This window comes from Centruroides sculpturatus, unplaced genomic scaffold, assembly GCF_000671375.1.
Source record: "Centruroides sculpturatus isolate CEXI.00-Female unplaced genomic scaffold, Cexi_2.0 scaffold1648, whole genome shotgun sequence".
Classification (NCBI taxonomy): domain Eukaryota; kingdom Metazoa; phylum Arthropoda; class Arachnida; order Scorpiones; family Buthidae; genus Centruroides; species Centruroides sculpturatus.
The window spans coordinates 85479-109701 of NW_019385831.1; the positions used below are offsets into that span (position 1 = coordinate 85479).

The window sequence follows — 24223 nt, forward strand, 5'->3', positions numbered from 1 at the left end:
TATATTATAATAAGGGTAATCATTTATAAACAATCTGTATTATATATAATTTTTATACTAAAAATAAAAACATTATTAAAAACATGTATTACTAATTATAATTATTTTAATTGATACCATTTAAAATGTTATAAAAGAAATAATAGACTTACAGTTTGTGCTTGTCTAATAAATTCTAAAATATCTTCTTGTAAATTAGTATAAACTTTTGGTGGACCTTTATCATCCCAAAGACAAACAGAATGCACTAACCTGCAAATTAATAAAAAGCTTGTTACTATTATAAGAAAGGTATTCACATTCTGCACAAATTAACAATGAAAATTGTTTTACAAATCAAAATCAAATACTTGCTTTTTATAAAGACAATATTTTGTTTTAATAGAGATTAATCATAATATCAAAGTTTAAGAATTTTCTTTGCATTAATTTTATAATAATTTAAAAGTGTTCTACAGCTAAATAAAAAAGCAAAATTTTCATCTCTCAATCAACTTTCAATTTCCATTGATTTTATATGAAGTATTTTTCATATCTAACTTATTTACGGGATATCTAATGATGTGATGCTTCACATCATTAAATGTCATGACATGAATCATTAATAATGTTGCTATTTAAATTAGATTCAATGAGCATGTGCAAAAGATACTATTTCTGGTTTTTGGTATGCTCCATAGATGAATCTAAATAAAATTAATTAATAAAAACTGAGTTAATTGATATTCTTGCAATATAAATGACATCCAAGAATTTGTGTTTAAATATGCTTAAGTTAAATTAAATAACAAAAATAATATATTTAATATTTATTAATACTAGGTAGCAAGTCAATTAAAACTAAAAATAATATAATAATAATTACAACTCTGGCTTTTAGCCCAAAACTGAAACTAAAAGTAAAATTAAAAATAAAAATCAATTAATTAAAATTAAAATCAAATCATTTGAAACAGTATTTCAGAAAGTGTGGATAAAGTACTTGTCATCTGTCTTAATTGATTGGTTATATTTCATCCAGGCAGAATTGTCTCTATTTACAGCACTACTTTGTAAAGTGTTAATTTCAGTTTCAGTTGGCAGTGACAGAACATTTTGCTTTTAATATATATGTATAGAATAGATACATATAATATTATATTGCATTTGAAGGCATTTTTTATGCATGAAATACAGCTAAAGAGACTAAGAAAAAAAAAAAAAGGCTTCGTTTTGGGAGTCAGAAATGGAATTTACCAATACCCAAAACAAAGCCCCATTTTATAATGTTTCTTATGGAAAAATTTGTTTCTGTTTTAGAACAAATCAGTTTTCAAACAACTTTTAGGAACAAATTAAGTTTGAAAATCAAGGTTTGACTGTATATACTTAAAATGAATAATCATTTTTACTGATATAAAATGCAAAACAACTATTAATCTTAACACTGCATTGAGTAACAACAATCCACAAAACCTTTTTATGACAGTGTTGTGTCCTATAACAATCTTCACAAATGTGTTCAACCTCCACCGAGGTCTGCTTCAGGTGGTGACTAAACAGTTTCTCCTCTTGATCATTGGAACGATGACACCCGAGATGTAAATAATGTGCGTATCGTGTTTCACCCCTCCGCTTGTCCCAGTTCAAATTCTTCAAATAAGTACCTCCACGCCTGCGCGATCGTTTCTCCGTCTCCGTAAAATGAAATATTTATTACAAAAAAGATTTGTTTTTCAAAAAATGATTAAACATTTAGCAAATTTTGTAAAGTTTTGGGTTAGAGTTTTCACACTGAAGTAAATTATTAAAATAATGTGGGCTAAAAAAAAAAAATTGCATAATTTTGATTTGCATTTAGAATATAATTCAGTGATTTAATTTATATTAAAAATATCTGTATATTAAACAAATAATAACATTGTGTAAATAGTTTTTGATATTCATTTTTAAATATATTATTGTAAATTATTGTTTTGAGGACATTAATTACATAAATAATTACAGAATAATTAGATTTCAATATTTATCAAATTATTTAGGAAATTTGTTTTCAAATTAAAATTAGATATTTTATTATAAAATTATGATCTATATTTTAAAATTTTTGTTATAATAAATCCTATTTTACAATATTTAAAAAAAATTTTATTACTACTTTAATATGTGGTTTGTGAATTAAAGCATTTCAAAACTATAAAACAAATCAAATCAAATAATTGTTCCTAATGTTCCATAGATAATGCAAAACTTAAAACATTGAATTTAGTTTTAATTTTTTTTTTATACATAATATAAAATAGTATAGTGTATTTCAAATTTGCACATAAAATTCTGAAGGATTATATATAAAAATCAATCAAAAACATGATGATGAAATAATCAAAAATACAAAAACACTCAAAATGATATTGCCAGATTCTCAGTGAACTTCAATATGGCTAATTAATTAAAAAGGTATCAAGCAATCTAGATTAGAGGAAGACAGTTAAGCTGCCATCTCAGTTTATTTCTAATTATTAAATTTAACATAATTTAATTCTAGAATATTCTGGAAGAAAATATTGGCCTGGAGAATGAAATCCACAACTTTTGCTTACCATACAGATGCATACCAGTAATGCTATATGGACTTATATCCAATCTTTGCTTCCAAAGTAATTAATTTAGATATATATCACAGAGGGTCCTGTGTGCATAGTTGTCCCTAGTTGGTATGGTGAGTGACCAGTATGGATAGATATATTTATATCACAGAGGCTGAGTCAGAAGAGTGCCATGGAGAACTATTGGCACAGTGGATTATATACATTTAAAACAATATCTCAGCTTGACTGTGTAAAGTTTTGCCTTGTTTATGCAACAATAGCATTACTTTTTGGAATTATGTTAATGAAATCAAAAATAAAAATGATATTTTTATCATTTTGCTTTATTTGTTTCATTTTTTAAAAAAACTGCAATTTAGAAATATGTTTTATATTAATTAAAGTAAAATTCACATAAAAATTTATATTATTTAATAACTTTTGGGTTACAAGACAATAATAAAATTAATCTCTGCATTATGATTTCTAAACAATAATTGAATGAAAGAATTTCAATGCCTTATTAGATGGCTTAATTATTATAATCCATCAATTTTTAGTTTAATTAGGAAGCATGTCTTTTGTCAAATGAGGCAGAATTCTCCACAGTAACTAATAATCAACTCAGGAATCCATGTCATTGGATATTATCCACATAATTATTTTCTATTTAATTTTTTCCAAGTTTACTTTAATATTTATCATTACTTTATTAATATAATTTGATAAATAAAACAAAAATGAGGAAATAGAATAAAATCGTTGTTCAGTAGTCATTTTGTCTCAATATTCCATTTTTCTGTTTCATTTCTTTTATAATTATGTCTACAATAAATTAATAAAAGAAGTAAGAGAGAATGAATGTTTAAATGCTAGCAATGGTGGCTTTTAGACATTTTCTTGTATAAATGTGATAAATGAGAAATGAAATTTGTCACAGTATACAGAAATTACAAATCAATTTGACTAAAAACAAGGCTGTTTATTCTGACATTTATATTTTTTTACAAATTGTTACAGTGATTATATATCTTTTTTCATATTAACAGCAATACTTCCAAAAACAAATAAATTTTTGTTTTATGCCATATTATTATTTTATTTTTAATAGTGATAAAAAAGGGCATTAATAAAAACTATTAACATTAATTACTTTAGTTTCAAAAGAAACATTCATCCTTTGTTCTTAACATTTCTAACAAAATTTGGCCGACAACAGAACTTACTGCACATTTAGTATATTTCTCAATTTATATCAACAATTTGAGATCTATAATTTGACTTGATCACGTCCACTGTTTAAAATGTCAATACACAAAACCATGTTGAGCCAAATGTAGATAATACTTTTGAAACCCCTAATTTTATTGTTCTTATCAGCTAAAATTTATTTCCACATTTAGATAGCTGTAGTATTCTGTTAAACTTATTTGGAAAAGTATAAAATTCTGTATTTTTCCAAAGAAACATCATCAATTTTCTCATCTAAATTTCTCCAATGATAGAATAATTTTAATAATCTTCATGGATGAATCTGAAATGCCAAAGCTGAATGAATCATAAAAAATTTAAAAGTCCTCTTTAAATCTATCAAAATCAAGAAAATGAATACCAAATTTTTCTGATAAATTTTTGTCTCTTCATGCAAGTTTTTTGGTTCTTGTTAAAAATATTAATCTCCATTATTTATTCAGAAAATCTTGATTTGTCAAAATGAATAAAATTTTATTTTTAATTTGTGAAAAAAGATTATTTTGGATTTGAATAGGTTAATGTATTTCTCGTAATCATATATGATTTTATATTCTTTTCCTCAATTTTTAATTATTTTCAGCTAATTAAAATCGCTAGATCTGCCAAAAAAAAAAATTTAACACTTTGCCGTAATGGATTCTTAATGCAAAATAACAATGGCATACATCATTATTATTTGGTTTGTAATCTCTAAAAATTTCATTTTGATTTAAAATTTTCTACAGGAAAATTTTATAATTTTAATTTGTCATACTTTTATATCTAATTTGCTACATGTGACAATCATGATGGAAACAGCCACCCATATTCTAGAAAGCATATTGGTAGATGTTATACTTTCAATAGCTGCTTCTAAAATGTGAGGTAGTTAGTGTGCAAATTATATGAAGGTTTTATTTCTAGTCTAGCAATTTTCTATATGCAAGTGTGGATTATTCTCCATAGTGGACCATCTGCATGAAATTTACTTAACAATACCTAATTTAACATTTAAATAATAAAAAACATATAAACAAATATGCTAAGTAAAACTGAAAAAATAAAAAACAATTATCATGCTCATAAATGTGCTGAAGTAAATATAAGTGGTGTAAAGTGTTGATAAATAACTGATTGAAAGCAAAATAAATATAAAATTATCTTAAAACATTTTCAGAGAATCTTTTAATGCATTTCCTTTTGGAAATTATCGCCACCATATATATTTCCACAGAATGTTTTATTTTTAACAACAATGGTGTATATGTAATGAAATAACCAATGATTGCCTGAAAGATTGGGCTAGAGTTTGGCTAATTAAATGATTAATACCAGTATAAAGTAATTTGTCATGTTAGATGCTATCTCTTAAACTAAATCTCTTAACTAAATTATGACTGTATTTATTAATAATTATAATTTTAATAATTATTAATAAATACAATCATAATCAGAGAGATTTAGTTTAATAAATTTAGTTTAAGAGATGGCACCTAACATGACAAATTACTTTATACTGGTATTAATCATTTAATTAGCCAAACTCTAGCCCGATCTTTCAGGCAATCGTTGGTTATTTCATTACATACTTATAGGGCTTTAAGATGTTTATTATTTAATGGTGTATATGAATGCTTTTTCTTAAAAATATCTCTTATAAAATGATTCATCTCAATTTTTTTTACTAAAGTTGAAGAATGTATTTTTAAGTTGTTTATAAATGTTTTGTCAATTAAACAATTTTATTTCCTGTTCTTGTTTAAAAAGCAAAAATGAAAACAAATAGTCCTATGATTGTATTTATGCATTTTTTGTTTTATAAAGAGTTCTGATTCTGACTAAATTTCACTTATTAAACTAAATTAGAACGAGCAATTATTTATTGTGACAGTCACAATGTCAGGCTGCAATTTTTAATCACATTTTTAATTTAATTTAAAATATATGCTCTCCACCTCAAATTAGTAGTGGAGTTGTGCCCATGTACAGTACATAATACTTTTCCTTAACAATAGAGTCGTGCATCATCTATTAAATGCTTTCAGGGGAAAAGTTTTGAATTGAAATAGCATGACTTTAGGTTTGCATCAAAAGTTTGTACATAGTTACTCCTGCCACTAAGGTTTCCATACCTGGTCTCTAATTTCATCTATTTATCTCCATTTTTGAGATTAAGGATAGACAGAAGACGAATGACAGTGGAAATTCATAGATCTACAATTTTTCAAATTGAGGTCCAACAAATCATCATAAAAGCCAAAATTACTTAATTCATAGAGAGAAAACTTCAATACAACAATAATGAATAAAAACATTTCATTCATTTTTTCAGTATTTCTTGCCTTGACTGAATTTATTTTCCTTTAAGGACAAGGAAAAAAATTCGCACAATTAAGCTAACGTTAAAAATATTTTTACTTTAATTTTTATATACTGTATAAATGTCTTTTGGACTCAAATTACTCTTTATAAAAAAATCATCATCTAATTGGATTTAATGATAATGGTTCAATTAATATAAACTAATTAGAAGTAAAACTATGCTTAAAATATAATTCTGTAAAACTTAAAATTGATTCCAGTATTTAAATGATTTCTTTTCACATAATTTTTTTCTGAAATCCTTAAAACAAAACTCAAGATAAATTAAAAAAGTCATTTTATCTTGTGCTAGATTCATTTGTTGTTCAAAAGAAGGACATCTTGAAAACATTTTCTACGAATGGGCAGAATTGTAATTTTTTGTATTAACTCATTCTGCTACGTTGCTAGTTCTAGTGATGTTGTCAATAGATCCTCCTCTATTCTTTACTTATTCTATAATTCAATCTTATAATTATATTTTTAAACTATAGCTTCATACTTCTCTAATATCAAACCATTTCTCTTTTGTTATACTATATCAATGTTTAGAAGTTACAGTAGAGCGTCGTTTATCCGAATCAATTGGGGACTGGGGTTGTTCGGATAACTTATTTTTCGGATAACCGATTATGTACAAAAAAATATATTAACCTATCACGTGTTGAAATTTTTCTCTGTTGCGTGTCGCTTCGTGTCGAATTTTCGTCTATGTTAAGCCTAACATAAACTTTTTAAAATAATAATCGTGGCTATTGTATCGTTAAAAATTATTTCTTTATGTTTTACAAACAAAATAAATACATTGAAAAATATAAAAACAAATAAAAATTATACTTTAGGCCAACTGGAATTCTTTCAGATAACCGACGTTTCGGATAAACGACGCTCTACTGTATATATACTATTTTTAGAAGTTTATATTTGTACATATATACAAATATAAATATCTATAAACCCAATTTTTTGATCATAGTGGGAGTTACAGGCTGTGGGTGCTCAGTCATCCGCAATCAGCATCCTGAGTAACTAGTATGGTTATATCTAAATTAATAGTTTTGGAAGTGAAGATTGGACAGAAGTCCAGGTAGTGTAACTGGCAATGTGATTGTAAGGTAAATGGGAGTTGCAGGTCTGAGTCCCACTTCAGGACACTTCTTTTCTTCCAGAACCTTCTAAATTAATTATTAAATATTAATTTAATTATAATTATTAAATTTATCAAGAGATGGTGCCAAATGCCTACCTCTAGGCCAAATTACTTAAAATTTAATTAGTAGTTAATAGCATCAATATAGCCCAATATAACAAAAATTTTATGTAAAACTTATATGATTGTTTTTTGTTTTTATTTCTCAACATCTGATATATTATGTTCTTTCTATTTCACCTTTTATTATCAAAAAGTAGCTAATATTCTGTTATTTTCTTCGAATTATACAATATAAGAACAGAATAACAGAAACTAATAGCTGTTAGATTTTATCTTTCTATGATGGTGATTTCTTTTTCAATCTCTGATGGTCCATAAAACAAAGACAAATGTAAATAACAAAATGAATTTATTGCCAAAAGTTAGGTACAAACATGGTTACTTTTTGACATAATCACTGAAAATTGAAGCATTTGTCTTATCTGTGGACGAGCTTTGAAATTCCCTCTTCATAGAATGTTGCCGCCAGAGATTGAGATGTGCCTTAACGTTGTTTTGAAGATCATCATTAGTCTCAAACCTCTGCCCTGCTAGCCAAGTTTTCAGTTCAGGGAAAAGGTGGAAGTCTTCACACATTAAAGGTTTGAAGACTGCTACCTTTCAGATTTCCACCAAGCATGGGACTTTTTAAACACCTTGCATATGTCCCAATTTAGCGCCAAGCGACTTCCACCTCTTTCCTGAACAGGAAAAGTGGCTAGGAGAGCAGAGGTTCGAGACTAATGACAATCTTCAAAAAACATTAGGGCCCATCTCAAGTCATTGGTGGCAACATTCTATGAAGAGGGGATTTCAAAGCTCGTCCACAGATAGACAAATGCCTCAATCTTCATGGTGATTATGTCGAAAAGTAACCATGTTTGTACCTAACTTTTGGTAATAAATTCATTTTGTTACTTACATTTGTCTTTGTTTTATGGATCATTGGAGGTTGAAAAAAAAACAGTCTTCATAGTTTCATTACACCAAGCACTGAATGATACTTGCAAGAACAAATATTCTAATAATGAATGCAATAAGATTGAAATTCCCACATGTTCTGATTAGATGGCTTGTAGGTTCCAGTTTCCATTTTCTTTGTTTCTTTCATATTATGTATTCATTCATTAGAAATAATGCCATTCATTATAACAAGATTGTGGATTGTGCAGTTTAGCAAACTGCACAATCTTGTTATAATGAATGGCACTATTCTTAATGAATCTTCACCTCTACATTAGAAACCCTTCTAGTCTATTTGATTACAATTTTATTTTATTCTGACTTGCTTTCTGCTTACTTATTGTCTTCAGTAACATTTGTTTTTTTATCATTAAATAAAAAAAGCCTGATAACTTACATATACAAACTTATTTGCTTGTTATATTTGCTTTTCTCACTTTGTATTAGTTCATTTTATAATCAGTGAATAGCATAATCAACAATTTCATTTTATTTTTGTTCATAATCATTACTTAATTGATAGGAATAGGTATTTTGTATCATTCAAATGTTATTTCGAGAACATGCGTAAGATGACTGAGTTATGCAGAAACAAGATATAAATTTTGACTAAGAAATAATAGAAAAGATCATCCCTATTTGAGATTTCAATTTATGAGAATAAGATATACAGTTATACTGTATAAGTAACAAATCTATGGATATGCAGATGACACAGTCATCCTGCTTTCGCATCCAAATCAAGAAGTCCTCCAAGGTCATACGAACAACTTCCTGAAGTTAGTGCACAACTGGAGTAAGGATAACTACCTAAAAATTAATTATAACAAATGTTCGTCCATGGTTTTCCCAAAGAAGAACCCACTCACAAAAAAGCCAACTATTCACATTAATGGGAATAGGATCCAGCATACAACCAACATCAAATACTTAGGGGTCATCCTGGACCCCAAACTGTCCTGGAAAGACCATATAAAATACATCTATGATAAAGCTAACAGCGTCAGCCAAAAGCTGCGTTCAATTGCCAGGAACTGCTGGGGTATTGACTCGCACAATAGCAAAATTATTTACAAGGGTGCAATTGAACCTATTCTCACTTATGGCTGTGAGATCTGGGGTTATGTCGCTAACAAGGTCCACATCCGCAGAAAACTCCTCTCGGCCCAAAGGANATATATAATTAATATATAATTATATGTACAGTACCTAATTTATATATAATTATATGAACAGACGATACTAAACTCAATTTATCCGCCTAAACGTCCGTAGCGTGGCGCTACGGACGGCGGGAAAGTAGTTCGGCTGCCCGATGACGTTTTACGTATTATAGGAGTTATTTTTACCATTGTTTACGGATACTGCCACAATTTTTATAAGAATCATAACTATAGAAAACGGTTTTATAGGGGGATCTACTGTATTATTAATTCTAAATAAAATCACAGAAAAAGCTATGAATTACTTTGAATGATTTTTATGAAGTTCTTGGTACAGTGAAAGAAACTGTGCATTAATTTTACAAACTTAAATGTTTAAACATTTTTATTTTAAAAAACATTTATAGTTATCATCGTCACAATTATTATTAAAGTAACTAAAAGCTACTTATTTACCAGAATAAATCTTGCCATTCACTTCTGCTGACAGGTTCCTGACGTAAAAGTTTCAAAATAGTTGGCCTCATTTGAGGCCAGTTATCCTCAAACTGTAATTGATTTTTATCCTAAAACAATAATATAATTAATTAAATATTTCAATTTAAAAGTGTTAAGTAAATATCAATATATAATATATATTAAATTTGTAATTTAAAATGCAGCCATATCCTGGTACCTGAATTTTCTATATATGAATTAATTTCTGTTACAATCAATGATGTTCTTTATTACACATTGCAATATCCAAATCAATAATCCCAGAATTACAAATTTATTCAAAGTGCATTTATGAAAAATTTAAAAGTCAAGCTAGTAAAAATGTAGGAAGTGACTATTCTCAGCATGGCATCTGTTTTCTATTAGTTTCAATGATGATGTGTGAGTATTCTATGACCAGGGCTGTGGAGTTGGAGTCGAGGAGTTTTGGTATTTTACCCGGAGTCGGAGTTGGATGGTAAGGAAAAGTCGGAGTCGGAGTTGGTAGATTTTTACGCTACTCCACAGCCCTGGCAGGACTGTGGACTCGGAGTCGGAGTCGTGGAGTTTTGGTGTTTTAGCCGGAGTTGCAGTCAGATTGGTAAGGAAAAGTCGGAGTCGGTAGATTTTTACGCAACTCCACAGCCCTGTCTATGACAGTTGTGAAGCTTAGTGAATATTATAAAAAATTTCATTTCAATCTTATAAGTTTATTCTTAACAATTTATTATGACAGTAGGTTCAATGTCTCATTAATAATAATTATTTATTATTATATTATTATGTTGAAAATGTCTTGCTCAGCTGATATCAGTGCCAAGTGCTATGCCAGAGTAAAGTCAAGACATAGCTTACCTGAACAATTAACATTAAGCTTCTGTGTTATTGATATGTATCTACATCTAGAAACTTCCTAACAATGAGACATGTGTTCAATATCATAGTTTTCTGTAGTGTTGTGTATACTGTATATTATTATTAAGATTTAATATTTCTAGACTTTTGTGTAGTGTATGTGATATGACACCAGTAGAAGAAAGGATAATAGGCACAATAAGCACCCTCCCTCACTCACCCCTTTCTCCCTATCCTATTCCTTCCTTGGCTATACCCTCGAGTTTGGCCAATTACTTTAAATCTTATGTCTTATGTATAAGTAACAAAAATTTTTTTAAAAAATTGAGTTATTTTGTAAGTTTACAGAATATAAAATTTTAATTTCATTCCTTAACCATTAAGTTATATCATAATTGAATTAAATCTTTCAATTATGATATAACTTTTCTGAAGATAACAGTGTTTTAATTCTAAAAATATTAAAACTGTTTTATGCCCAGGTAATTTAGAATTGTCACTATATTAGCTTACAATTTTTATAGCGGAATTTTCTTCTTAAGAAAATGGTCCCTAATTAAGTGAGTTTTATCTAATCAAACAGCAGTTCTCATTTTTTTTAGTTAATTGAAGACACAGACTGTCCAAAAAAATTTTTTGTAGACACCATTTACTCACTTCACGTGTTCCAGAATAAACTCTAACTCTAACATGAACTCTAAGTTGAAATTTTATAATTTTAATTACATATTTTTCTGTGTTTTTTAAAGAAATGTTTGTAAACTTAATGGCCAAGTAGCCTAAAAATAGAAGGTCAAATCATCAAAAAGTTTGTTCTGGAACACGTGAAGTGAATAAATGGCGTCTACAAAAAATTTTTTTGGACAGTTTGTGTCTTCAATTAACTAAAAATATAAAATCATCCAACGAAATTTGAAGATAAAAAGCAGTTCTCATGTTGTCTATTCCTCTATTATTCAATACTTTATATAATCTATCCAATTGTAATTAAATTTCTTCCTCTTATCTTTATATGTTTAACAATTCATTTTGTTAATTTTTTATTACTGATTCTATACATGTCTACAGTCATTACATGCCCAAACCATCTTAGATTAGGTTATATTTCATATAAAAATCTTAAAACACAGCAATTCAAATAAGAACTGATTCATTAAGCCATTAAGTAATGTATAAATATATCAATATATTATAATTGTTTCATACTAAGGTCAATAAATATCATATTTTACAATAAATGCAAATACTTTGATATACAGTAGATCCCGCTATAAGATGGTAGATACGTTCCGTTCTTTATGAATCAATTTTGTAGGAATCATAGTTTACGGACTATGGCTGTTTGAAAGGTTTTCTTTCATAAAATTAATCGATTCTAGACTAATTCGACTCAACATTTCCAAAATACGTATANGTCGGTTATTTTAATTATTTAAGAAATTTTAAAACGTTTACTGATTTAATTTTAATATTATTATTAATAATAATATATTATAAATTAAGGTATATTTATTCGCGTAATTTGATGACGTAAATATATATAGGTCTATATTTTTTCGATTTTCAATTAATGCGGTAATTTAAAGTTATCTTAAATAAATAGATTTCTAATTCTCATTGAATTATTTTATTCAATTTGTCATTGTAATTATCAAATTATTTAATCGGTCATGTGACCGGGCGTAATTAATCGGCTGCCTTTTAATTACGATTTTGTCAACTTGGAGGCGCTTCCAAAAGCGTAATTAATCATAAGATTTTCGTATTTGTAATCGAAGTAAAATTAATTTCATTTGCGTGATTAAGAATTAAAATAAGACGAAAATCATTTCAATTTTTCTGTCGACGTTTGTAATTATTATTAAATTATCTCTGATAGAAATAAATTTTTATTCCAATAGAACCTAATTCTGAGTTCCGTGTTTATTAGTCCGGAACCGCGGGATATATGAGTATTTTCATCAAAGCAGATTAGCTGTTTAATTCTTTATTATTTAAGTATATGCAAAAACAGTGATGTTAATTTTATTAACCCCAATGTAGACTGGCCTTCGGCCAAATTTACTAATAAAGTTTGAATTTGTAATTGAATAAATCCGGATCCACGCTGTCTAATTTTTAGAGATTCGCAACGGAACCGAAAAGAAAGAGAAAGAAGTATGGTCATAAGCAGAATCGAATTAAATTTGGCGTTTTGTGTTTATTTGTAGATTTCTCCACATCTGTTATGGCTATTGTAGTTGTAAAGAATGATAATTCCTGTGGGAACTACGTAGTGGATTTCCTCCGCTCATTCATAAAGAAAATTTTCAATCGCTACGTGACGTCATCGCATTTCATTCATTGCGGAATTTATGAATGAATGGTGACGTATTCCCGTCGGAACTCTTTTACAACCGAGACGGTTATTCACGTGATCGACCGTTATAAGGACGGGCGAGGCATCGGCATCCGGATCACGGTTCGAATTCTTTATTAAAACGTCACGCATCACCCGGTGGGATGAAGGTGGGAGCGACGAGCCCAACGGCATCTTATTCAGTAACGTTCTAGTCACGTGGTATCACTGAATTTGTGCATATATTACGTGACTGACAAAGAGGAAATGGAGCATCGTTGAACCTACTCATTCTGAGACAATATCTGACTACAAAGTAAAAGTTTCGTGCGAAGAATCGGATGTCCGAGAGCAGGAACTAGCAAAAATACCGAATTCGCCCACAAAAGTGCAGGAAGTTGACCCAACGCCCAATCTTCGTCCTGCTTTCGGGTTAATTCCTGCTCGTGTGGGCCGTACAGGCGCTTCCAGCAGAAACCTTTTTTGGTTTCTGACCTCATAACCTCTCCATCATGCCAACACGCGTTATGCCCCATATTGCAATAGATGACAGGTGCTACTCTACCTTTCAAATAACATTAATAACATTAACGTAAACCCTATACTTCGTGCACTTTATAAATGGCAAAATATTATAATATATATCCGTTTAGAAGGGCCGATGCTTGTGTAATGAGTCTTCCTAGACGACTTATTTTGAGTCACAGTGACAAATTTAGGCCAGGGACATTTTAAAAATGTCATCGTTATCAAGCCCTTAGATGTGATTGACCTTTGCAAGGTTAGGGAAAAAGGTGTGGTCCTTCCGCGCCCGACCACATGTTCGACAAATCTTTATTTGATCCAGCTACGGATACTTATCTTTGATCCACCGCCTTCTAAGGGTCTTTGGTACAGATACAGTAGCATTTAACAGAACTCGAAGCCCTTTGCCCCTCTTCGGGTTGCTCCATCCGAGTAGAAGCAGACATGTGTAATGCATATACCAGCCGAATTGGGCGGCCACCCCGTCTCGTGTTTCCTAATCTGTCGAGACTGATCGGTGTCAACTTTTAGGGCCTTATATTGGTGACAATGTATAATTAAACACTGCCCACAGATGTACTTTTACAATCTGCAAGGCAAAAATTATGGATTGTCACGGGTGGGTTTGGTCTAGAGTCTAGACGAAGGTACACAATGCTATTCCTAAAATCGGCCTCAAATTTTTGAATCTTAAATTGTAAACCAATTCTTCGACAAGAATCCCATTCCTCGGCACCCCTTAAATTAGCCAGATCACAGAATCTCGTGAATAAGTAGGCCTACATATTTTGCAGAGGAGTACTTTACAGACCGCGTGTCGAGTTTACAGCTTCCACGTTTTTAAAGAAGACGAATTGGCGCTTAACACCGAAAGCAGCAGCCATAATTTACTGCTTGTAGACTTATCATTTAGTCAACGATACGAAGTCACGTGCCTCAAATCTAGAATTTACAGGGTAACATTACCCTTTTAACAGCTCCTTAACACGTGACATTATTACGTGAGTGCCCCTATTATCGTGATACAAATGTCTATTATGACGTCTCACATCTTTTACGACTTAATTATATTTCTCTACCACGTGACTCGTATTTCCGGAAAGGTTCTTTCTCTCTCCCCCCGTATACATCGCTATCATCTGGTGTTAAATTCTTGTCGAGGGACGTGTCTTGGTCCGTGGATACCGATTCAATTCAAAAAAATGCACGTGACTTGTCAATAAACACGTTCCAGCTGTCCGGAGATGTCATTCACTGTCTCTCACGTGATTGTTATGGAATTATTTCGTTTCTTATATGGTCACGAAGTTATTTTTCTCGGCCGACTGCCATGTAATCTGAGTTTTACGTCACGCCATTCTCGCGAAATTTATCGATAAGCCGTATCATACAATCGAGCCTCTGTAAATTTTTGAGGAAATCTCGAGCAGAAGCACGTGACCGGCGAGGAAAATAATCACCCGACAAAAACTAAACTGTGTAGAAATATCTTATTTTCTTCCATTATGTCCTGCATTATGTACTGTACACGTGAGATCTGTAGATGACAGGGGTCAATTTCACTAATGCATTTATTTCTGTTTAATGTTGATCAGCTGGATGAAACAAATCGTATTACCATGACCTATGACCCCTGGCACGTCAGACATATACCACACCAAGACATGTGGAACTGCGCGCTACGCGGATTGAAGAGTAAAAGGCGCACATTTTTAAGCCTGCCACGTGACTCGCAGCGAGGTTAAGGTGCTAATCACGTGATTCGTGGTGTCACCTCCCGATTTTTGTCACCTTAAAATACGTTCGCTTTTTAATTTGTTTGTGTAGACGCTATCAACAGGATGCTACTCATGAAATATTCATGAATAGAGCGAAGCTTTCGATGAATGTATTAGAGATAGCATCGTGTTAAAATAATTTATATTGAATATTTATCGTTCCGAGAGATTAAATTTGTAATTTAAAATGCAGCCATATCCTGGTACCTGAATTTTCTATATATGAATTAATTTCTGTTACAATCAATGATGTTCTTTATTACACATTGCAATATCCAAATCAATAATCCCAGAATTACAAATTTATTCAAAGTGCATTTATGAAAAATTTAAAAGTCAAGCTAGTAAAAATGTAGGAAGTGACTATTCTCAGCATGGCATCTGTTTTCTATTAGTTTCAATGATGATGTGTGAGTATTCTATGACCAGGGCTGTGGAGTTGGAGTCGAGGAGTTTTGGTATTTTACCCGGAGTCGGAGTTGGATGGTAAGGAAAAGTCGGAGTCGGAGTTGGTAGATTTTTACGCTACTCCACAGCCCTGGCAGGACTGTGGACTCGGAGTCGGAGTCGTGGAGTTTTGGTGTTTTAGCCGGAGTTGCAGTCAGATTGGTAAGGAAAAGTCGGAGTCGGTAGATTTTTACGCAACTCCACAGCCCTGTCTATGACAGTTGTGAAGCTTAGTGAATATTATAAAAAATTTCATTTCAATCTTATAAGTTTATTCTTAACAATTTATTATGACAGTAGGTTCAATGTCTCATTAATAATAATTATTTATTATTATATTATTATGTTGAAAATGTCTTGCTCAGCTGATATCAGTGCCAAGTGCTATGCCAGAGTAAAGTCAAGACATAGCTTACCTGAACAATTAACATTAAGCTTCTGTGTTATTGATATGTATCTACATCTAGAAACTTCCTAACAATGAGACATGTGTTCAATATCATAGTTTTCTGTAGTGTTGTGTATACTGTATATTATTATTAAGATTTAATATTTCTAGACTTTTGTGTAGTGTATGTGATATGACACCAGTAGAAGAAAGGATAATAGGCACAATAAGCACCCTATCCATCCTCCACAGTTGTCTTATTTCTTGGGCAAGTGGAGTGTACTTGATTTTTTGTCTGTGCATTTTTCATGTTATGAGTATTTGGAATTACAGTAGAGCATCAATTATCCGAATACCAATCAACCGAAACATCAGTTAACTGAAAGTGTTCCAATTGGCAAATTCAAATTTCTGGTAGTTCTGTGGCACTGCAGCACTGTCCCCTTCCTTGCAAACTTAAACTGTAGACCTACTTTAATGTACTACTTTATGTAAGGTATGGTAAGGTATGTATTTGTAAAACATGTAATACAATATATATACAGTACAGTTTTGTGTTTAATATATTTTTTTGTAAATGATCAGTTATCAGAAAAATCAGTTATCTGAACAACCACATTCCTAAATTGTTTCAGATAATTGATGCTCAACTGTATTATTATTATTACCACCATTTTGATCATTGTATGTTGTATATTGAAAACTACAATTCATATACGGTTCATAACAAAGATACTACTCAAGCTTATTTGTTGAATTATTACTTACAAAACATATCCTTTAATTGCATCATTAAGCAATGTTTAATACCATGCTAAAATCACAATATTAAAAGTTAATATTGCAAAAAATCTATTTATGTACTGATGGGTAAATAGATTTTTTTGTAGTGGTTTGTTTAGTGTCATTTCAGGAAATTGAATGGTATTATTTAGATGGAACAAAAATTAACATACATTTTTTCCATAAGAAATAGCAGAAAATACTTTCCAATATCCAAACTCCTAATATTCAAATTGAGGAAATCATTAGATGTGAATAATAATGTAAGGTTTGACAACGTTAAAGGGAATAAAGTCTATCTCGTGTCAGAATGAGCCTAAGGGAAACCGTGTATGTGGGCGGTGGCAAAGGAGGAAAATGAAGAACAAGTGTTTTACAAGAGAAAACCTGTTTATTTGTTCAAATTCATGCTTACATCGATATTGGACAATTCCAAAATCTCGGTGTTCCTATGAAACGGTGAGAGTTCGGGTGATCGGTCATAGCCCGGATGGACGAGAAGGATCGCTGGACGATGCAGATATTCAGTGTTAAGCTGTGGCATCCTAGGTGATTGGCAGTGGCACAACACAACAGACAAAGCACAACTGTAGGCTTGATCCAGAGGAGACTTTTCTTCGACCTTGAAGTTCCAATTTTTATAGTTTTCCCCCCACTATTCACATTTCGGATTGGTCCCTCGTCCCATTCTCGCTTCCCGATTGGTCTCTCCTTTGTCTCCAGGTGCAAGACGAAACCTTTTTGGGTTGCAGGAAAAGTCCAATTTGAGGTGTCCATCTGAAACCTCTTTGTCGACTCTGCTCGGTGACTGTTTATAAAACAATAACACCTGCACTCATAACTCAGGCCATTGTTTACCATTTTTTGACATCTAAGAATTTAATGATCATTTTCATCTTTCATCTATCAAAAATTTCCCTTTTTTTTGCTCGAAAAGGTTTATCTCGGCCAACATTTTATAGACTCGCGAGTCGATGATCTACCTATTTATGAGCACTAGTATTAGAGTTTGTCTTCCGCTAAGACCTTGACAGATAGTTTGACACATACTCGAACCGTTCGAAGTCTTGTTGTTTACATCTTGTGTCACGCAAGAATTTCATGGTTTACTCGAGTTTGAACCTCGTCTGGGAACCCACAATAAGATATAGCTGTATGTATATATATTTTAAAATTCATGTAAATTCACATACTGTATCTATATATATAACCCATTGAACGCGTGTCCGTCCATCCGTCCACATAACATATGCCAAAAACAGGCACTAGAGGTGCTCCTATCGTGTGTCATATTTCAAACATTTAAATTAACAATATAAATTATTATTATTCATTTGGCCAATAAATTACTATTTGGTCAATATAACAATATAAATACTTCAGTATATTTGTAATAGGAATTTATTATTTCAGGGGCTTGTATATCGCGAAGGGTCGCGGAGCGAATAAAAAAAAAAACGGATAGGTTTGAACCCAAGGTCTAAGACGTTGGGTTTGAATGACTATGATAAGAGAATAAGGTTTGAAATATATAATAAAGTTAAAGGATGATAAAATATTTTTATGTAAGCACGAAATAAACTCCCGTTTACCTTTAACATCGCCGCCATTTTACCGGTGATAACCTCTCGTTCTCAATGTTTTTATTCATTCGTTGCAGTGGGAAAAATAATCATTTCTCATAATTTCTTGATAAAACCTTTCAAAAATATAATATAATGTAAAAAGATATAGCATTAAAACTTCTTTTGTATTTAATCTATATCTATGAAGTAAAAACATTTTAAATTAAAGCTTAGGTTTAAATTTACTGATGAAATTATGATCTATTTATAAATTACAAAAATGCAAGCAAAAAATAATTCAAACTAAAATCCAAATAATTTCATCATTTCCAAGTACAATATTATGAAAAGTAAACTTTTATCTTATAATTTACACTATAGAAATTTACATTTAAGAATCAATATATTCATAATATAAAATTTTAATATTAAATTTTTAAGTGGATATTTATTTTATAAATAATGTTTATAATATATACTATATACACACAGAGTGCAGACAAAAAACATCAGAATCAAAGTGTAGCCTGGTACAATGTATTACCTAAATACAAGTGTACAAGCATATAGGTAATCAGTATTGTGCTATTTAATGATGTAATCACCATGTATCCCAAACTCCCTACTCTTGTGGCCAAATCTAGCTTAGCTCCTATAAAAGATAGCAGTACAGTTTAAATTACAAAATTGTAGAACATCTCAAAATTACTACAAAATGTTTTTGTCCAGTTAAAATACTAAAAGAGAAAACAGCTGAACATTGTCATAAAATGGATGAGGCTTCTTTGAATGGTTTCACATAATCAAAGCAACCAACTGTCAAAAAATGCCTTAGGGAATACAACATCAACAGCGCGTAGCTGTATGTCTCAACACAAAACAGAAATGTAACACCTGATGAGGGGTGCAAGATACACAAAATATTGCACCCGAAATGCATAGTGAATATAAAGAATAAAGAAGATAACACTCAGAAGTTTTGTCTCTGATAAAATGCGGTCCAGACAAAAAAATGTCGGTTAACTTCTTCGGATCTAACCTATGATGTTTCATCAATTTTTTGGAGAAATAATTTTTTTAAAAAATTGACATTCAAAAGAATACATAAAAAAACTGCACCATTGATATAATACATATCTATTACTTATATTGTATAAAAGCAATTAAATACAAACAAAATCTTTTATCCAGTAACAGAAATTCAACAAAAATTCCAAACATTTTCGTTGAAGTTCTGTTACTGCATAAAAGGTTTTGTTTGTATTTAATTTAATTACTCCAGTAATTTGTTAAGAACATAGTTACAATGTATAAAAGCAGCAGACTCTGGGATTATTATTATTTTAATGGGAAAATTTTAATTTTTGAAACATTTAATGCTACAGAAGAATAAACTGTGCTTGAAGTTGGCTACTTTAAATGCATGAGGCCATGCAGAGAAGCTTCTCACAGTTTTCCCACCAATTTTTTATTACTGTCCAGCTGCTTTCCCTTTGAGATTTTAACTAGACAAAAATATGCTTAGTAATAATTTTGAGATGCTCTACAACTTTGTAATTTAAACTGTGCAATTATTTTTATAGAAGAAAGATAGAATTTGGCCTCATGAGAAAGGAAGATTGGATGGCATGGCAACTAACCCATTGAATACCCCATTACTGATTATCTATGCTCTTAAACACTTATTTAGCTAATACAAAATTAGAAGCAAGATATTGCCTAGTACAATTTTTTGTCTATATATATAATACATACACATATATATTAGTAAAATAAAAACTATTGGCTCAGACAAAAATCTTTCAAGAATAAATTATCTTATCTTATAAATTTTGCTTTTAATTAAATTTGTACTTTAAACCATTGCTTTAAAACTGTTATTGTTTTGAATAAATTCAATATATTATAATGTAGATATGTTCTATATTGTAACAAAATAAGATAAATAATTATAATAATGGATTACTAATTCACTTCTATCTGATTAATTATTTACTTTAGTGGCCAGATGGCCAAGTGGTCAAGGTGGCAGCCTACCACTCTGGGGGACTCGGAATCAAATCCAGAAGAGTCAAAAAAATCCCCAGAAATTTTTCGACCCATCCAGATATGTCAGGCCCCGTCCCTCACCATCCAGCCACCCCATTGCAGGCCTATCTGAACCCAAAATGGGTTTGCTAAAAGAGGCTCTCTTTCTACCCATAGGACAGAAAGAATTAAAATAATAATAATAATTTGCTTGCATTTTCAATATTTTTTATCAAAAAATTAGGCATACTGTATATTATAAATTAAATTTTTATGATATAATAAAAACTAGTTTAAAATGTAATGAAATTTGAATACAAATAAGAAGATTAAAAAAATTATTTTGTGCTGTAATGATTTCTTTAATTATTTTTATGTACTGTACATTCTAATGTACTAAGAATAAACAATTATACATATATATAATAAAATTATCAGTGTTAAACAAATATATTAATAATTTATTGTTATTATTAAAAATTAATATTTAAGTTTATTAAGTATAATTACTTTTTTTATAGATTAAATATAGTTTAATCTATTATTGCAACATACTTTACATTCACTTTATCCAAAAATTGATAATCTTCAAAACAAATTCAACTGTCAAAAACTATTAGTATAGAACAATGAACTTAAATATCATAGAAATGATCAGCATACTGGTAAAGTATAAAAGAGATCTTCAATTATTGTTTTAAAATAAGATTTCACAATATTAATAAATAAAATGAAATCAAAAAAGAGAGTAAATGTTCTAAACTCTTGAATAGGTGAATAATCATAAAACATCCTGACAATCTTTTGTCTGTAAAAAAAAAATTTAGATAACAACACACATCTAAGTTTAAAGGCCTGTAGCTGTAAACACAATTTATTTTTAAAATGTAAAACAAAATAAAAATATAAATAAGAAGTTTATTTTTGATTTTTATGACCAATTCTGATATTAGGACACATTCATTCACAACAGTTGACCAAGCTCAATTTTCTTAAGTTTGTGTTATTTGTACAAGTGTGCGTATTAAGTAAAAGTTATAAAAAGAAACATTACAATAAAGAAAAGACGAAGTTTTTTGATTCTTTGTATAGTAAATATATATATTACGAATAAACAAACATTTTTGACGATATTGAATAAACACTTTTTCCAGATGTATTTTTGAACTTCTTCCTTAATTATTAAAGTCACGCAGCGCAAAAAATATATATAATAAAGTTAAAGGATGATAAAATATTTTTATGTAAGCACGAAATAAACTCCCGTTTACCTTTAACATCGCCGCCATTTTACCGGTGATTGTAAAAAGATATAGCATTAAAACTTCTTTTGTATTTAATCTATATCTATGAAGTAAAAACATTTTAAATTAAAGCTTAGGTTTAAATTTACTGATGAAATTATGATCTATTTATAAATTACAAAAATGCAAGCAAAAAATAATTCAAACTAAAATCCAAATAATTTCATCATTTCCAAGTACAATATTATGAAAAGTAAACTTTTATCTTATAATTTACACTATAGAAATTTACATTTAAGAATCAATATATTCATAATATAAAATTTTAATATTAAATTTTTAAGTGGATATTTATTTTATAAATAATGTTTATAATATATACTATATACACACAGAGTGCAGACAAAAAACATCAGAATCAAAGTGTAGCCTGGTACAATGTATTACCTAAATACAAGTGTACAAGCATATAGGTAATCAGTATTGTGCTATTTAATGATGTAATCACCATGTATCCCAAACTCCCTACTCTTGTGGCCAAATCTAGCTTAGCTCCTATAAAAGATAGCAGTACAGTTTAAATTACAAAATTGTAGAACATCTCAAAATTACTACAAAATGTTTTTGTCCAGTTAAAATACTAAAAGAGAAAACAGCTGAACATTGTCATAAAATGGATGAGGCTTCTTTGAATGGTTTCACATAATCAAAGCAACCAACTGTCAAAAAATGCCTTAGGGAATACAACATCAACAGCGCGTAGCTGTATGTCTCAACACAAAACAGAAATGTAACACCTGATGAGGGGTGCAAGATACACAAAATATTGCACCCGAAATGCATAGTGAATATAAAGAATAAAGAAGATAACACTCAGAAGTTTTGTCTCTGATAAAATGCGGTCCAGACAAAAAAATGTCGGTTAACTTCTTCGGATCTAACCTATGATGTTTCATCAATTTTTTGGAGAAATAATTTTTTTAAAAAATTGACATTCAAAAGAATACATAAAAAAACTGCACCATTGATATAATACATATCTATTACTTATATTGTATAAAAGCAATTAAATACAAACAAAATCTTTTATCCAGTAACAGANATAAATCGAGCAAAAATAAATTACCCTATATAAAATATTTCGTTTGAATTTTCAAGAAAAAGTGAATATTGCGGATTTTTATACAATAAATTTTTTATTTCTTTCTCTTTTCGAAAGAAGAGATGATTGTTGTATTAAATTATGGCAACATTGGATGATGCTTTCCGGGGGTCATTTTAAGGGTAATTGGCCTCTATTCAGGCGTTACAGACGTGCAGAAAACCCGGAAAACTCCACGTGGCCACTCCATCTTGTCGGGGCGTGAACCCACGACCAAATTGCCAATATTCAGGGAATGGAACCGCTTGGCCATTAGTGCTGCATGATGACATCCATGACACGATTATCGTAAATGGTTTCATACTTCGATTGCTCGTGTTTACGATTGTTTAAAAATATCGATGATTGATGGTTTTAAGAATTTAAGAACTTTCTTAAATCGTGAATTTAAGAAAGTCGACTTTAAAAGTAATGCATGTTTTGCTAGAGCTGTAAATTTCATCAACGCACAACTTAACTCACAACCAATCATTAACTATAAACGTGAAGTGATTGAGAACAATGATGCAGCTGTGACTTGTGGGCTCACAGAAACGTAAAAATCAGAAGTAGTGACAGGGGATCAGAAAATTCTTTAACCATAAAATCTTCATTAAATTAAAACATTACGTAAGCATGGCTATTTCAGTGCACACCTCTGACCACTTGGCATTTTGGAAAGACATGTGAGATACTGATCGAAATCTTAGCATTATAATCATTATGAAATATCATAATGATTATAATGCTGACAGCACACCCGCAACTTCAATGCCGTCGGAGAGATTGTTTTCTAAGGCAGGGTTTATTATTAATAAAAAAACGAGCAAGTCTGAGCCCAAAGCACATACAAAAACTATATACTAATATTAAGTTCTATGAATTTTGGAGATCTTTATGAATTAACAGTTTAATTTGTTCCTTTTGTAAGAGCTGCTTATACTCATGTACAGTACTGTACAGTACCGTACCTATTGCAATAACAAATGTCAATAAAACTTTTAAGTTAACTCTTAACTTAAAAGTTTTATTCAAATCTATTGTCGATTCAGCCAGGTCCACTTACATTGCGACCTGAGTGAACCGATCGTGTCCTCCAGAAAGACAAATCTCCTTGGTAGATGCATTACCGTATCTAAATGTATCCAAACCAAACCAAACCAAACCGAGACATT

The 24223-nt window shown here is 30.2% G+C and overlaps 1 protein-coding gene across 1 annotated transcript in view; it reads right to left on the minus strand.

Moving 5' to 3' along the window:
- Positions 1 to 21953, minus strand: part of LOC111642398 (cullin-5-like) — a 42642-nt gene extending 20689 nt beyond the window's left edge. The window contains exons 1-3 of the mRNA XM_023388747.1: positions 21935 to 21953; positions 9936 to 10045; positions 153 to 252 (exon numbers count right to left, since the gene is read on the minus strand). Of these exons, the coding sequence (XP_023244515.1) occupies positions 153 to 252; positions 9936 to 10045; positions 21935 to 21952 (228 nt within the window). The 5' untranslated portion in view covers position 21953. The remainder of the gene's footprint in view (positions 1 to 152; positions 253 to 9935; positions 10046 to 21934) is intronic.
- Between the last annotated feature and the right edge of the window lie 2270 nt (positions 21954 to 24223).